The following is a 17,059-nucleotide window of genomic DNA, read 5'->3' on the forward strand; positions in this document are numbered from 1 at the left end:
GGATTGATGTGGAAGAGCAGAAGAGTAAGACAGGAGAGATTGAAGAAGTGGAAATGAATGCGGAAGTGAGTGGTATGAGTATAGAAAATGAGAGAATGGGTGTGCAAGAGGAGCAGGGAAACGGGGAGGCTCAGGGTGGACAGGGGTACACAGCGTGAGAAAGGTGGATGCTCCAAGAGGAGGTGAGAGCATGTGTAGGCAGGAAAGTAATGGGGATGACCAGGGATCAAGAGGAAAGAGATGGAATTGAAAAGGTGTCTAAAATGAAGAAGCAGAAAGGGAAATGGCTCCAGTCCAGCATGGAGAAATCACATCGAGTGAGTGGTATCAGTGGAACTAGCTGTAGATCCAGAAATGAGTTGTTGTGTTTGTATACCAATGCTAGAAGTATAAGAAACAAGGCGGATGAAATGGTTGCACTAATTGCGTCTGTGCACCCAGAGATTGTCCGAATAAGTGAGACATGGTTAGATGAGGACGACATCCTGACAGGAATAGAGATGGAAAGGTATGATGTGCTTTGTGAGGATAGAAGGGGTAAAAAGGGAGGGGGAGTGCTATTGATGATAGTGAAAGAGTTATGTCCACACAAGGTAGAGATGCAAGAGGGAAATAGGGCCAGTGGTTTTGAGGCAATATGGTGTGAGATAGAGGTGAATAGAATCAAATACTTGGTGGGATGTTGTTATAGACCTGGTAATGTGGATGGTGGTGATAGTGAAATGTATAGTCAAATAAGCCAAGTAAATAAGAAAAGGGTGATCATTATGGGTGATTTTAATTATGGCAATATAGACTGGAATGAAGAGATAGCAACCGGAAGTAAAGAAAATGAGTTTCTTGAGTTTATGAGGGATAACTACCTCAGACAGTATGTAACAGAGGGCACACGAGGATTAAGGGTCTTGGATTTGGTCATCTCATCGGAGTATGTAATTATCAATGAGGTGTCAAATCATCCACCAATTGGTGAGAGTGACCATGAGGTGATTACCTGGGTGGTTGCCAGCAGTGCAAAGACCCCTGTGAAAAAAGGGTATATGTGGAACTACAAGGGGAGTGATTATGAACAGCTCAGGGGACAGCTTGCAGGTGTAGCATGGAATGAGGAGTTAGCTGGGAAAGAGATCAATGCAGCTTGGGGGAATTTCAAAAACTATTTAGTAGATGCAATGTCGAAATGTATACCATGGGTGAGAAGGTTAAATAAGGTAGGTGTGAGATGGATGAATAAAGAAATTAAGCATGCAATACAGAGAAAAAGGGCATTGTGGAGGCAGCATAAGAGAAGTGGAAGTAACCAATTTCATGAGGTCTGCAAAGACCAGGCAAGGAGGGTGACTTGGTTGGTGAGAGTAGCTAAAGAGAGATATGAACAGCAGTTAGCTAATGAAGCCAAAAAGAATCCTAGGGAGTTCTTTCGATATGTAGCCAGCAAAAGAAAGAATGATTATGGAAGGATGACATTGATTGGAGGAAATGGTATAAAGACAGCTGTTGCAGAATGTGTGGTGGAGATATTTAAGGCGCAGTTCATAAAGATCTTTCAATCTTGTGAATGTGACTTCATGGAGAGATTGAGAACAGTTGATGATGGGGAGGAGAGACTGACTGTAAGTGAGCAAGAGATGTTTGGGGAGTTGAGTAAACTAGATGTAAATACGGCTGTGGGACTTGATAATATATCACCGCGTATTCTGAAGGAATGTGCCAGAGAGTTGACACCTGCCTTGACATATTTTTTTAATACGAGTCTTGCACTTGGTCAAGTTCCTAAAGAGTTGAAGGAGGACAAGATTGTGCCACTTCATAAAGGAGGTGATCGAACTCAAGCACCAAACTATGGGCCTATCTGTGTGTCAGGTGTTGTGGTTAAGTAGTTGGAGAAGCTTGTGAGAACTAGGATCAAGAGTTGGGTTGACAATAATGGTATAATCTTTGATGGACAGCATGGATTTGCTAAAGGGAAGTCATGTTTTAGTAATCTACTTACTTATTACAATAAAGTGACTGCTGCCTTGGACAGAGGAGAAGGATACACAGTAATATACTTGGATTTCGCAAAAGCTTTTGATAGAGTACCTCATGATAAGTTGACAGTCAAACTAGAGCAGATGGGGTTGGATATTAGATTAGTGCATTGGATTGGAGACTGGCTATCTGATAGGTATCAACAAGTTGTGTATGGTGGTGCAATATCCAGGAAAAGGAAAGTCACTAGTGGAGTGCCTCAGGGGTCTGTTTTAGGGCCATTACTATTTAACTTGTATATTAATGATATTGGCGAAGATTTGGATGGAGATATTCAGTTGTTTGCAGATGATGCAAAGTTGGGACGAACCATAAAGAGTAGTGAAGATGTGGCCTTGCAAGAAGACTTGAATAAATTGAGTGATTGGGCAAGCAAATGGGGATGTGAGTTCAATGTTGCAAAATGTAAGGTTTTAAAATTTGGAAAACAAAGATGGGATGCAGAATTTATGCTTGGTGAGAATATATTGTTGGAAGTAGAGGAAATAAGAGATCTGGGGGTGATAGTGGATAAGGATCTAAAATTTAGGGGACACATCGCCAAATTTGTGAAGACAACACAAAGACTTCTGGGAATGATGCAGAGGACACTGACGTGTAGAAGTAGGGAGATTCTTGTTCCATTGTATAAGGCTTTGATTAGGCCACACATGGACTATTGTGCCCAGATTTGGTCACCTGGTTTTCAGATGGATGAAGAGATGTTGGAAAGGGTTCAAAGGCGAATGACTAAGGTAGTTTCTGACCTCTGGAATGTCGAGTATGAGAAAAGATTGAAAAGATGTAATTTGCAGAGTCTAGTGGAGAGAAGGAAGAGGGGAGATATGATAGAGACCTACAAGTTGGTAAGGGGTTGTTATAGGATCAATGGTGGAGAAGTTCTACAGAGAATAGTGGGAGATTAGGGGAGAACCAGAGGTCATCCCTGGAAACTGTATAAAGAGGGTGTGAGTAGGGGAGTGAGAGGCAGTTTTTTTCGTGCAGAGTTATGAGAGATTGGAATGCCTTGCCTGAGAGTGTAGTGTCTGCAAGGAGTTTGAATGTGTTTAAGACCCGGTATGATGCGATGTGTGTGAGATAAAAGGACCTCCTAGATGAGTCTTTGACTCCATGAGGTCTTGTTTAATAATAATAATAATAATAATAACAATAATAAATGTAAACAATTTTCTGCTTCCCCAACCAACTACAAATATACAGTACTAATGTACTATAGGTTGATCAACCAACCTCTCGTGTATGGGCACAAAATTAAAAAAATAACATATTTGATTACTTGTTTTTTAAGGAGAACATGATATATTAGAATGGATATGAGGAAGAGTGAAAAAGATGGTGTCAGTACAAAGGTTTTGGGTATGAAGAAATGTCATTGCAGAGTATGATGAATAGGAAGAGGCAGGATGATGTGATTGAGATAAGGAACTGTTAATATGAAAGAAATCTTTTATAGAATGCAGGAAGATAGGACACAAGAACCCATTCCTGAAAGCTACAGTGCAAACAAGTAAGTAAAGAACTTTTTTTTTTTTTTGCATAGTGTGTGATTAGTGAGCAAAATGCATTGCCTGAACTTGTGAAAACATAAGTTTAAGATGGGGTTGGAAGATCTGTGTGTGAGAGTGAATATCTCTAACAATGAATCATTCACTCTATGTAGGTGTGATGATATTATTATTATTCATCATCATCATACGTATCAAGGATTTAGGCCTAGTATGGCCTGTTCCGTCCTTAGAAGTCATCGTTGAATCATTTAAGAGGACGTCCTGGTTTTCTTTTTCCTAATGGCTTGTACTTTAAGGCTTGTTTTGGTAATCTTTCTGTTTTCATTCTTTGAACGTGTAAAATCCATTTATATTTATATTTTTTAATTTTTTTAATTACTGGTTCTTGATTTAATTCTTTCATAATATCTTCGTTTCTTTTGTGGTCAAATAGGGTATACTTGCAGTTTTTCTCATAAACTTCATTTCTGCTGTTGTTAATCTTTGTCTTTTTGTTTTATTGTCCAGATTTCGCTTCCATACATTAAGACCGGTAGGGCTAATGTATTGTATACTTTTAGTCTGGTTTGTTTTTGAACTAGGTTTGGTTTAAATATAGAGTTAATTACTCCTGTTATTTTTAAATATTTTGCAATTTTTATGTTTATATCTTTTTCATTTTCATAAGTGATCATATTATTATTATTACTAGTGCTTTTCCTCATCAGGAACATTTCTATACTTCTTTTGTGCATATGTATCAAAATAAGGTCAAGTTTAAAAAACTTATAGGTATCAATACTGTCCATTTAAATATTAACATCTATAATAGGATTGAAATGAAAATATTTCTTACCTTTCCAGTATGGAAACTGCATTTCAGCATTTAATATCATACCCAGTTTCTTAATTTGAGATAGATTTAATTTTTCACCTGCATTACAGAGTGTAAGCAGAATTAGAGGGTGAGTGGATGCTAGATCACTTGATGCAAAACGACTCAATTTTTCAACTAAATTGAAGCCATAGAAATCCTTTGGATTGTGACAGATAACTAAAAGGGCATTGACATATATGGCTAACTGGTGTGGTGGAAGAGAATCATTCTGGTTCCTATAATTTTAAAATGCAGAAAAGTACTTTTAACTCATAAATAAAATATAAATCCACGAGTAAATTTTTCTTTTGATTTCATTCTAATTCTTTACAGCTAGTATAAAACAAACAGTAAGGAACAAAAGAAGAAAATTTGAATTATTAGGATAGAAGCAGAATATATCTGCATGAAGATAATATGTGAGTCAGCAAGATTTAAGGTGACCACTGGTATACCACAGGGATCATTTCTTGGTCCACTGTTATTCAATCTTTATAATAATGACATTGGTAAGCATTTGACATGAGATATATAGCTACTTACTGATGATGTAAAAATAGGCACAGAGTAATCAGGAATGCCACTTATATGCAGTACTTGCAGAATGATTTGAATAGGTTGGAATTGTGGGCATGTGAATGACGATTAGTTCAATGTTAATAAATGTACAGTCATGCACTTTGGTGCAATGAGATATCCAGTGTCATACAGTATTGGTGAGATGATGTTAGAAGAAACTCAGGCTAGAGATATTTGCTATATGTCCCTTGAAATCCAACTTCCTGTCTATTAAAACTCCAACATCCATATTTTCATATTGCAATTATCCTCTTCAACTTGGAGGATAACTGCAATGCTGAAATGAACCTTAACATGTAAGGAAAAGGTAAGCATTTTGCCTATTTACAAGGCCTTCTAACAACCTTACTTGGACTACGAGGATGGTCTGAAAGGTTCTCACCTAACAATGAAAAAACGAATTTATAATTTCAAAATTATTTTTATTTTTCAACATAATCTCCCTTAAGACTAATAATTTATTCCAGCGATGCTCCAGCACCATCTCATCCCATTATCCCATCCCTCTAGTGGTTCTCAGTAAGATTTGCAAAATACCCCTCTGCAGCTGCAATCACCTCTTGATTCAAAGAAAATGCTGACCAGCGAGGAAGACTTTTAGTTTTGGGAAGAGATAAAAGTCAGAAGGGAGATAAATCTGGAGAATAGGGTGGATGGTCCAACAATTCACAGTGCAGATCTCCTAATTTTCCTATTGCCAAAACACCTTTGTGGGCAGGTGCACTGTCTTGATAGATGATTTTTTCTTCTGCAAACCAGTCTTTTCTCACAATTTTTTTCGTCTAGTCTGGTTAAACGGTCGGAATAATAATATTCCCCGGTTATTGTTTTACCCTTTACAAGATAATTAATAAACAAAATGCCTTTAGCATCCCAAAACACCGATGCCATGACCTTTACTGCTGATGGAGCCAACTTTGTCTTCTTTGGCACTGAACAACTGGCTTCTGTCCACTGTTTTGACTGCTGTTTGGATTCTGGTGTGTAATGATGAATCCAAGTCTCATCCATAGTAATAAATCGATGTACAAAATGAGTTTTATTCTTGTTAAAATGCTCCAAGCACTGTTCTGAGATTTTCATGCGAGTGCATTTTTGATCTGCTGTGATCTGCTGTGAGCAAGCACGGCATCCATCTTGTGCACCCATCATGTGATTTCCCCATGCAAAATTTATCCTACACGTTCTTTTGAAATGCCTATAGTCTCAGCAATTTCACTCACTTTGACTCGCCGGTCATTTAATATCATGCACTGGATCAATGATTTCTGGTGTTGTTACACTTTTTGGACGTCCTTCACGTGGATCATCTTCAAGGCTCGTATAGCCATGTTTAAACTCGGCAGCCGATTTCTTAATTGCAAAAACGAAGGAGAAGAGCGCCTATAAACTTTTATAAACTTCGAATGAATTTCTTTTGGCGTTAAACCTTCTTTTACAAAGAATTTTATAACCGCACAATACTCAATTTTATCCATTTCAAGGGATACAGACAAAACTTTTGCCTCAGAGAGCTGTATAAAACAAACTACTTGATAGAATGACTTGCAATTTCACATGGATGCTTATGACAAATGTACCAACCTAGAAAAAAACTTTCTTACCGATAGTGTTGCCATCTATGGTCGAGGCCAAGAGCATTTCAGACCACCCTCGTATTGTATGCAGCTCTGGTCTCCTGGTTTCTGTGATGATGCTGATACCGTGGACAGAGTGCCAAGAGGAATGTGTGGACTACAGACACTACCAAACAGGAGAAAGAGGGAGGATATGATTGAAACTTACAAAATTTTGAAAGGGTCATACAGGTTACTAGTAGATAGAATTTTTTTATTTTATGGAGAGTGGAAAGAAGACAGGAGAACATACATGGAAACTGAGAATGAATGCTGTGAAAAAGAGATGAGAGCAAGATTCTATCAAAGACTGGTGTGTGATTGGAATGACAATCCATTCTAGAGTCAGTCCTATCCAAGCCATATGTTGGTTGTGATTTACCCCACTACACCTGCCAAATCACCTTTATCACTATAATAAATTTAGTTTAATCCTTTATCCCAGTGAGAGCAAACAAAGTTTGCGCCTGAAAATATCTTCAGGACTGAATATAGTGTTGTACTATCTTACCTTGGTAAGTAGTACAACACCAGGCAACTCATAGCAAAGGTGGAGCAAACTACCAACACTCCTAACCCAGTATCTCCCATTATGCAAAACACATCTTCGAATATCTTGAAGATATTTTCAGGCACAAACTTTGTTTGCTCTCACTGGGATAAAGGATTAAACTAAATTTATTATAGTCTAACCTAGTGAAAAATAAACTTTCAACATCTTTCTCTATATCCAGAGGAATTTAATAAAAAAAAGTGACAAACCTTTTGGCAACTCCTATAGGTAAAGATGACCTTGCTACTGCTTCTGCCTGGTATCTCCAACTCTGGGCCTGGCTCCCACTGAAAAGAGCTCAATAAAGGTCGAAACTAGTCTGGGTAGTGGCCAATCCCTTAATGCATAACAATATACATATCCACAAGGAGATGTGTTTTGCATTATGGGATTGCCTGGTGTTGTACTACTTACCAAGGTAAGATAGTACAACACTATATTCAGTCCTGAAGATATTTTCAGGCGCAAACTTTGTTTCCTCTCACTGGGATAAAGGATTAAACTAAATTTATTATAGTCTAACCTAGTGAAAAATAAACTTTTAACACCTTTATCACCACTTACCACATATTATTATTATTATTATTATTATTATTATTATTATTATTATTATTATTCATGACACCTCCAAGGAGTCCGAAGACTCATCCGAAGACATCTACCTCCTCAATCTCCACCCACATTGCAATATACTCCATCTTCATATACACACACACATTTACTGCCACCACTTTCAACATTCACTCAATCTATGCCGAATGGTTTGATGTAAAATCAGGGGTAAGACAAGGATACACATTATCTCCACTCTTATTCATCGTCTATATGGATCATGTTATGAAAGAAAGTGGCATTAGGCCTGATATTAGAATGAGATGTCAAATTAGCTCTTTGCTTTATGTAGATGATTTTGTACTCCTAAACACATCTATTTCAAGTCTCCAGCATTCACAAACTAAATTGAATAACAGCTGTAACAAATTTGCATGAAAATCAGCAAAAACCAGTAAAATATATCAGCTATTTAGGCATAGTTTTTAGTGAAGATGGCAGGTTAAATCTGTACATAAATAAGTAGACAATAAGCAAAGCTGGTATGGTGGATAGCCAGCTGAATAAATTTATATGGAATAAGAGAGAAATATATACTTAGTGGGGAAACTTTAAAGGAAGTAGAGGAGATGAGAGATCTAGGAGTGATGGTGGACAAGGACCTCAAATTCAGGGGTTATGTTGCACAATTTGTGAAGACATCACATTAGATAATGGCAATGATGCAGAGGACCCTGACATGCAGAAATAGAGAGGTTATGATTCCATTATATAAGGCCTTTCACAGGCCTCATATGGGTTATTGTGCACAGATTTGGTTGCCAGGTTTTCGTGGTGACAAGGATATGTTGGAAGGTGTCCAGAGAAGATTCACAGAGGTGGTCAGTGGTCTTTGGAATGTGAAATACGAGGACAGATTGAGAGAATGTATGTTGCAAAGGTTTGCAACTTTGATTCTGTTATCAGATTGACATGGAAGAGATTTTTTATAGAATGGGAGAGGGAGGTAGAACAAGAAGCCATTGCTGGAAACTGTATAAGGAGGGTGTGAGCAGAGGAGTGAGGAGAATATTCTTTGCATGGAGGTTAGGGAAATGCATTGCCTGAGTGTGTTGTTAATGTAGACACATTGAATCAGTTTAAAGCATGGTTGGATGAGCATTGTGTGCAATAGTGTGTACCTCCCACAATGAGGCTCTGACTCCATGGAGGTCAGATGTTAATAATAATAATAAAATATAATAATTATGCCACTCATCCCTCTAACTGCTGTCTGATTTATCCTCCTTACTCTGAGTATTATTATTATTGCTATTATTATTACTAACACCAGATCTCTATGAAGTTAAAAGACTCATTGTGGGAGGCACACACCATTACACACTCAAAGCCCATCAAATCATGCCATCAAATTTCAGAATCTCAATGCATCTGCACTCACCACAATGTCAGGAAAATCATTCCACCCACCAAGCACTTTCCATGCAAAGAACCTGCTCGCACCTTCCTTATATAGCTTCCAGGAATGTCCTCTTGTTCTTTCTCCCCCTCCTTCTATTTTATGAACAATTTCTTCCATATTAATCCAGTAATAACACTTTGCCAACTCAAATGTCTTAATAATGTCTGGTTTTTGAGTGCTGTATGGGGATTCGCTATTAAGAGGTGTGATAGTTGAGAGTTTGACGAAGTCGTACTAGCCGGGTGTGAACATAAAGGACGTCAGCGAACCTATTCGAGTGCAAAAACAGAGGGTGAAAGAGATGATAATCGTGGCAGGAACAAATGATTTGAAAGAGGACAAAATGGAAATGATAGAGGATGTGAGGGAATTACTTGAGGTAACAAAAGAGAAGAGTGAGAGAGTTAGGATGGTGAGTATTTTACCGCAGTATGACAGTGAAGTGTTTAGAAGGAGGGCCATAATTGTCAATGACTTTATGCATGGGTTATGCATGGAGAGTGGTGTGGAATTTGTGGATGTGTGGAATGAGTTCGATGGGCGAAAGGACTTAAATAAGATGGATGGGTTACATTTGAATGGAGTTGGTGTACAGAGGCTTGAAAAAGTGTTGATGAATGATGTGGAAGTGGATGTACAGACTCAGGGAAACTAGATTTATTAAGGGGGGGGGAGTAGATATGCAGACTTTAGGGAGGCAGTTGAGTGTATGAATGAGTATATTATGCCCGAGCGAGTATGAAGGACAACAAATCAGAATGGGATAGTTACTATAAGGCATCAAAGTAGGGATGGGACAAATGGGCTTCTGCAATTCATGAACACTAATGTCAGGAGTATTAGGAACAAGAAAGAAGAGTTTTTGGCCTTGGTTGGCACTTCCAGGCCACAGGTTGTTGGTATTAGTGAAACATGGCTGACAGAAGATGATAAAGCTAGTGGGATTGAATGCGATGGGTATAGCGTGTTCAGGAGTGACAGGGTGAATAAAAACGGGGAAGGAGTGTTATTGATTATAGCTGATGAGTTGTAGCCAAGGAGTATAGAAGTTGAACTGCAGGAGAGAGAAAAGAGCACATTTGAGGCTGTTTGGTGTGAGATTGTGGCTAGCAAAACAAAATATACAATTGGGTGCTGCTATAGACCAGGTGATGGAATAGATGGTGGGGATAGTATGCATAGGCAAATAGAAGAAATGAGTGGAAGGAGAGTAATTATTATCGGTGATTTCAATTATGGTAACATTGACTGGAAAGAGGAGAGGCACATGGGAGGAAGGAATTGGATTTTATGCGGTTATTGAGGGACAACTATCTGCGGCAGCATGTGGTGGAAAATACCAAGGGGCAGAGAGTGCTTGACCTAGTAATTGCAACTGAGAATGTGGCTGTAACGAACATGACCATGTTGCCACCAATTGGTGAGAGTGACCATAAGGTCATGACTTGGGAGGTGGCTAAAGGAGTGGAATTTACAATTAAGACAGGGTACATGTGGAATTACCAGGCTGGTAAGTATGACAAGCTTAGGTGTGTGCTTGGCTCAGTGCCATGGCATGTAAAACTGCAAGGGCTGGATGTTGATAGTGCATGGGAGGTGGTTAAGAAATGTTTGCAGGAGGCAATGGTTGACTGTATACCAAGAGTCTGAATAATAAATCAAGTTGGGGTTAAATGGATGAATAACACTATTAAGCTTGAGCTGCAAAAAAAGAAACAATTGTGGAGGGAATTTAAGGAGAAAGGTGACCAGCAGGCACAGGAACAGTATAAAGCTCAGGCCAGGATGGTAAGAAGGGTGGTAAGAAAAGCAAAAGTGGATTACGAAAGAAAATTGGCCATGCAGGCTAAAGACAATCCCAAACAGTTTTTTCAATATGTCGCAAGTAAAAGGAAAAATGCTCATGGTAGAATGATCTTAAAAAATGCTGAGGATAGGGAGGTAACCGAATCAGTCGATATATAGTGGAATTACTGAGCGAGCACTTTGCAAGAGTATGTCATCCAGGTGGTGACTTTGCAGAAATGGAAGAACCAACAGCTTATACTGGAATTGTGATGAATGAAGTAGAGGTAACTAGTCTATTACAGAACCTCATTGTCAATACATCTGTGGGATTGGATGGTATACCAGCTCGTGTCGTACGTGAAGCGGCTAAAGAATTGTCAGTGCCCTTGACCATTTTGTTTAATTTGAGCCTCGGGTCTGGGTCAGTCCCAAGGGGGTGGAAAGAGGGGAAAATAGTTCCGCTGCATAAAGGTGGTTCCAAGGCTGCTGTTGAAAATTACCAGCCAATCAGCATAACAGGAATCATTATCAAAGTCTTGGAGAAAATAGTCAAGAGGAAAATACAAGATTGGATAGAATAAAGTGGGATACTGTATCAGGGACAGCATGGTTTTGTGAAGGGTAGGTCATGTCTCAGTAACTTGCTCACGTATTATAACACAGCACAGTGACGGCTGAACTGGATTAAGGGTAATGGGTTTACAGTGATTCTACTGTACCTTGCTAAGGCCTTTGACAGGATACCACATGGAATTCTAATCAGTAAATTGCAGCATATGGGGATGGATATAGGGTTGGTGAGATGGATAGGAGGGTGGTTGATGGAGAGATATCAGAGAGTGGTTTATTCAGGAGTAGAGTCCACAAGACGGCCTGTGACTAGTGGTGTGCCACAAGGATCTGTTCTTGGACCACTGCTGTTTAATTTGTTCATTAATGATATAGGAAAGGATCTGAGAGGAACAGCTCATTTGTTTGAGGATGATGCAAAGTTGGGTAGGACAATAGTGAATGCAGATGACGTCAAAATTTTGCAAGATGATTTGGATAGATTGGAGGTCCGGGCTAAGGAGAATGAATGTCAATTTAATGTGGCAAAATGTAAGGTTATACATTTTGGGGTGAAAAGATTAGCAGCAGTTTACTATATTGGTGGAACTGTACTTCAGGAAATTGATGAGGCACGAGATTTAGGAGTGTTGGTGGATAAGGAGTTGAAGTTTAGGGGACACATTGCAAAAGTGGCCAAATCAGCTCATCAGATCACTTGGTTGCTAAAGAATACATTGACAAGCAGGTTATTGTTCCTCTGTATCGAGCCTTGATAAGACCCCATCTCGACTACTGTGCCCAGATTTGGTCACCTATGTTTCTTCTTGATGGGGAGGAGGTGGAGAGGATCCAGAGGCGAGTGACCAAGATGATAGCAGGTCTGTGGAATGAGCCTTATGAGAACAGGTTGAGGATTTGTGGGTTGCAAAAATTGGTTGATAGGCGGAGGAGGGGAGATATGATTGAGACATTCGAATTACTGAAGGGTTTCTATAAAATTAATTCAGAAGATATTTTTGAGAACAGGGCTGGTTGTGGGAGGACTAGGGGACATCCATGGAAACCGGGCAAAAGTGTGGTTAGTAAAGGTGTTAGAGCTGGGTTCTTTACTTGTAGAGTGGTGAATGAGTGGAATGCGCTCCCAGAGTCTGTGGTGGATGCTTTGACAGTAAATGAGTTTAAGGTGAGGTATGATAGTTACTGTATGAATGTAGAATAGCTGTGATGAATATGATTTGGGGCCTCCCTCGATGAGTCTAATGACTCCCTGGAGTTGCCCGTTATAATAATAATAATAATAATAATAATAATAATAATAATAATAATAATAATAATAATATCCTCCTCTCCACCTCCTTCTGTTCACAAGGCCTTGCAAATTGCACTTCCTCAATCTATCCTCATACTCCACATTTCAAGACCAGTTACCACTTTTGTTAGCCTTCTTTGGACCCTTTCCAATATATCCTGATCACCATGAAAACTAGATGATCAAATCTGTGCACAATAATCCATACAAGGCCTGATCAAGTGTTATACAATTGAATCAGAACCTCTTTATTTATCATGTTAAGGTCTTCTGCAACATTGTCATAAACTGATGTGATGACTTCACAACTTGTGCAACGTGATCTCTGAAATTCTGATCCTTGTCTCCTCAACTTATTGCAAAATTTCTCTGCCATGTGTATACTTTGCATCCCACTGTTGCCTACCAAATTTCAGAACCTGAAACTTACAAAGTCTTACACTTTGCAACTTTAAACTAACAGTGCCATACTGTTGTATGAGTGGACAACAGTATTGAATTGTCAATTTAATAGTATTGAATTGGCAGTTCCTTACTGTTATCCACTCACATCTTATTCAAGTCCTCTGTATATACAGGCTGATACTGCTTTCTTCAAATACCCCTGACTATCTCACCCCCGACACACACTGCTAGAATTTTTCCCTTCCAAAGTTTTGTGCCATGACTGCTCTAAGCTGACTTCTCAGTTTGTCATAATTGCCTGCTTAGTAATTCCACATTATTATTATTATTATTGTTATTATCAACACCCGACCTCCATGGAGTCAGAGACTCATCGTGGGAGGTACTCACTATTGCATACATGTTCATCCAACCACGTCTTAAACTGATTCAATGTGTCCACATAAACAACACACTCAGGAGATGCATTCTACTCACCAACCACCCTCCATGCAAAGAACCTGCTTCTCACTCCTTTGCACACAGCCTCCTTATATAGTTTCCAGCAATATGGCCTCTTGTTCTACTCCCCTCTCAAATTCCATAAAAAATCTCTTACATGTCTACCTGATAACAACCCCTGACCAGTATATATGTCTCCATCATATCCCCTTCATCCTCCTATTCACGAGGCGCTGCAACTTACATTCTCTCAATCTGTCCTCATACTCCACATTCCAAAGACCACTGACTACCTTTGTGAATCTTCTCTCTACCCTTTCCAACATATCCTCGTCACCATGAAAACCCAGTGAACAAATCGCACAATAATCCATATGAGGCCTGATCAAGGCCTTATACAATGGAATCATAACCTCTCTATTTCTGCATGTCAGTGTTTTCCACATCATTGCCATTATTCGATGTGATGTCTTTGTGCAATGTGGCCCCTGAATTTCAGGTCCTTATCCACCATCACTCCTAGATCTCTCATCCCCTCTACTTCTGTTAAAGTTTCCCCACCAAGTGTATACTTTGCATCCCATCATTGCTTACCAAATCTCAAAACCTTACACTTGACAACATTGAATGGATAGTTCCACTTACCTGCCCATTCATGCAATCTATTCAACGTCCTCTTGTAAGGCATTAACATCAGCCTGACTGTGCATTGCTCTCCCCAGTTTTGCATCATCTGCAAACAGCTGGATATCACTAGTTAAACCCAACCCAATATCATTAACATACAATGGCCCAAATAAACAACAATGGCCCAAAACTGACCCCTGTGGTTCACCACTGGTGACCTTTCTCTTTCGAGATTCTGCACCCCCATATACAATTTTCTGATACTTATCTGACAGCCAGTCACTGATCCAACACAGAAGTCTGCTATCCAATCCCATCTGTTCCAATTTATTTAAGAGCTTGTCATGTGGCAGTCTAATCAAACGCCTTTGCAAAATCCAAGTACACTACTGTATATGCATCTCCTCTGTCCAAGGTATTTGTCACCTTGTTATAGTACATAAGTTAGTGAAACATGATCTCCCTTTAACAAACCCATGCTGATAACCACAGAGAACACTGATGTTATCAACCCATTTCTGTATCCTACTACTCACCAATCTCTTCAGGACCTTCACCACAACTCCAGATATACAGACCGGTCTATAATTTGAAGCTACAGCCTTATCACCGCCTTTATGCAGTGGAACGATTTTACCCTCCTTCCACTCCCTTGGAACCTGTGCTGTTGCAAAACTCTTGTTAAACAGGCATGCCAATGCTACTGCCAGTTCCCTGGAACATTCTCTTAATATGCGTGGTGATATTTCATCAAATCTTATTGCCATCAAGGTTATTTATATCCTCAAATACCTCCTGCTAACTCATAATTAAGCTATCCTCTTCTATGTGAGAAGTGGCGCTAGCGTCGCCGTAGCACGTGGCAGTGAATTTGAGCTGTGCAGAAGAAAGTGATTTTTAATCAGTGAATAGTCCGCTTTTTTCCCCGTTTTTCTACGTTTTTGAGTGCTAAAATGTTTCTCTGAATACGAGTGTACTTCAGTGGTTGTTTTTTGGAAGTTAGTTGCTGTCGCGATATAATATATTTTGGTACCGTCGGAATCGAACACGTAACAGTGGAAGACAAAACGAAGCTAAGTTACTGTATTTAGTTATATTTCATTTTATTTAATTATATTTAGTACTTAAATGTTCTGATGTTTGTACTTTTTTTTCCTCTTATTTATTAATTGAATAATTATTAAAGATTACGATACTTGGCAGTAAGGAATGATGGTGGATTCAGCAGCAGTCGCAAGTGGCGTAACGGCAAGTCCTCCGCCATTTAAGAACTCAATTATTAGCAATATCATAAGGGACTTTGTGGCATGCAGTACTTGTGGCATGTATGCGTCTCGGGAATTACATATGTGGCTTGTTAAAGAGAGTGGAGAGTGTATGTGCGCAAAATGCAGGCACTTGGAGGAAATAAGTACATTAGATATATCGATATCCGACTTTGTTGCTCCAAGAACGGGGAATGAATGTAGGAAGACAAGAAGTGTGATAGGAGAGAATGAGAAAATAATAGTTGATAGTGTGGAAGGTGTGAGTGACTGTGAAAGTTTAGGAGATGGTTTTGTTTGGGAGAGTGAATTTAGATTAAGAGTGACTGACCTGCAGAGGGAGATAGATGAGTTGAAAGAGGAGGTGGAATATCTTGTGAATGAGAGCAGAAGTATAAAAGATAAGATTAGGAGAATGGAAGAGATAAATGCAAGGCGAATCAGAGTAGGAGAGAGAGAGAATTTAGGGAGTATGAGTGACAGGTATGGGGGTGCTAGAAGAGGAGAGAATGGAAACAATAGAAGAGAGGGAATGAGAGAGAGGTATGGGAATGCTAGCAGACGAGAGGATGGAAACAGTAGGAGAGACGGAATGAGAGAGAGATATGGAAGTGCTAGAAGAGGAGAGAATGGAAACAGTAGGAGAGATGGAATGAGAGAGGGAGGTATGGGAATGCTAGAAGACGAGAGGATGGAAACAGTAGTAGGAGAGACAGAATGAGAGAGGGATATGGAAGTGCTAGAAGTGGAGAAAATGGAAACAGTAGGAGAGAGGGAATGAGAGAGATGTATGGGAGTGCTAGAAGAGGAGAGAATGGAAACAGTAGAAGAGAGAGGTATGGGAATGAAAGAAGAGGAGAGAATGGAAACAATAGGAGCGAGGGAATGGTAAGAGGTATAATGTATGGCGACTCAATGATCCGTGGTGTTCAAGATAAGATGCGTGAGGAGTGTTTGCCAGGAGGAACAATAGAAAGGGTGGCTATGGCAATTAAGAGAGGTGAAAGGGTGGATGAGATGATTGTGATGGTAGGAACGAATGACTTCAGTGGTAATGTAAGTCGGGCAGCGAGAGATATGAGATTTTTGCTTGAGACAGTACGGAAGAAGACAGAGAGAGGAAAAATAGTGTGCGTGTTGCCTAGGTATGATAATGATGAGCTGAGCAGAAGAGCAGTGATATTGAATGGCATAATAGCGAGAATGTGTGACAAGAGAGGACTGGTATATGTGGATGCTTGGAGTGCTTTTGAGGAAAGAGAGGAATTGTATGCGAGAGACCGTTTACATTTGAATGAGGAAGGACGTAGGCATCTGGAGAGATTGCTGTTCTGAACGAGTCAGTGTGTCCCAGGGAGGATGATAGCAGGGGTGGCCTCTTGTGGGAATGGATACTTGGGAGAAGGGAGACAATGTCAGGTAACACTGAGCCCAGTGGAGTCTAGAAGGGATAATGCTGGGTATAGAAACAATGGCATTTATATGCTTTATACTAATGCCAGGAGTATCCGGAAC

At 39.6% G+C, this 17,059-nt stretch overlaps 2 protein-coding genes across 2 annotated transcripts in view; both read right to left on the reverse strand.

Moving 5' to 3' along the window:
• Window positions 1–4,471, reverse strand: part of LOC150102099 (uncharacterized protein CG3556-like) — a 117,557-nt gene extending 113,086 nt beyond the window's left edge. Inside the window, exon 1 of the mRNA XM_090399983.1 lies at window positions 4,375–4,471. Within this exon, the coding sequence (XP_090256109.1) occupies window positions 4,375–4,414 (40 nt within the window). The 5' untranslated portion in view covers window positions 4,415–4,471. The remainder of the gene's footprint in view (window positions 1–4,374) is intronic.
• LOC150102100 (uncharacterized) overlaps window positions 4,441–17,059 on the reverse strand; it is a 116,685-nt gene continuing 104,066 nt past the window's right edge. Inside the window, exons 5-6 of the mRNA XM_090399973.1 lie at window positions 4,496–4,631; window positions 4,441–4,452 (exon numbers count right to left, since the gene is read on the reverse strand). Coding sequence (XP_090256099.1) covers window positions 4,441–4,452; window positions 4,496–4,631 — 148 coding nt within the window. The remainder of the gene's footprint in view (window positions 4,453–4,495; window positions 4,632–17,059) is intronic.

The sequence above is a fragment of the Typopeltis vanoorti genome, chromosome 11 (genome assembly GCF_054136105.1).
Source record: "Typopeltis vanoorti isolate ZY-2024b chromosome 11, IOZ_Tvanoo_1.0, whole genome shotgun sequence".
Classification (NCBI taxonomy): Eukaryota; Metazoa; Arthropoda; class Arachnida; order Uropygi; family Thelyphonidae; genus Typopeltis; species Typopeltis vanoorti.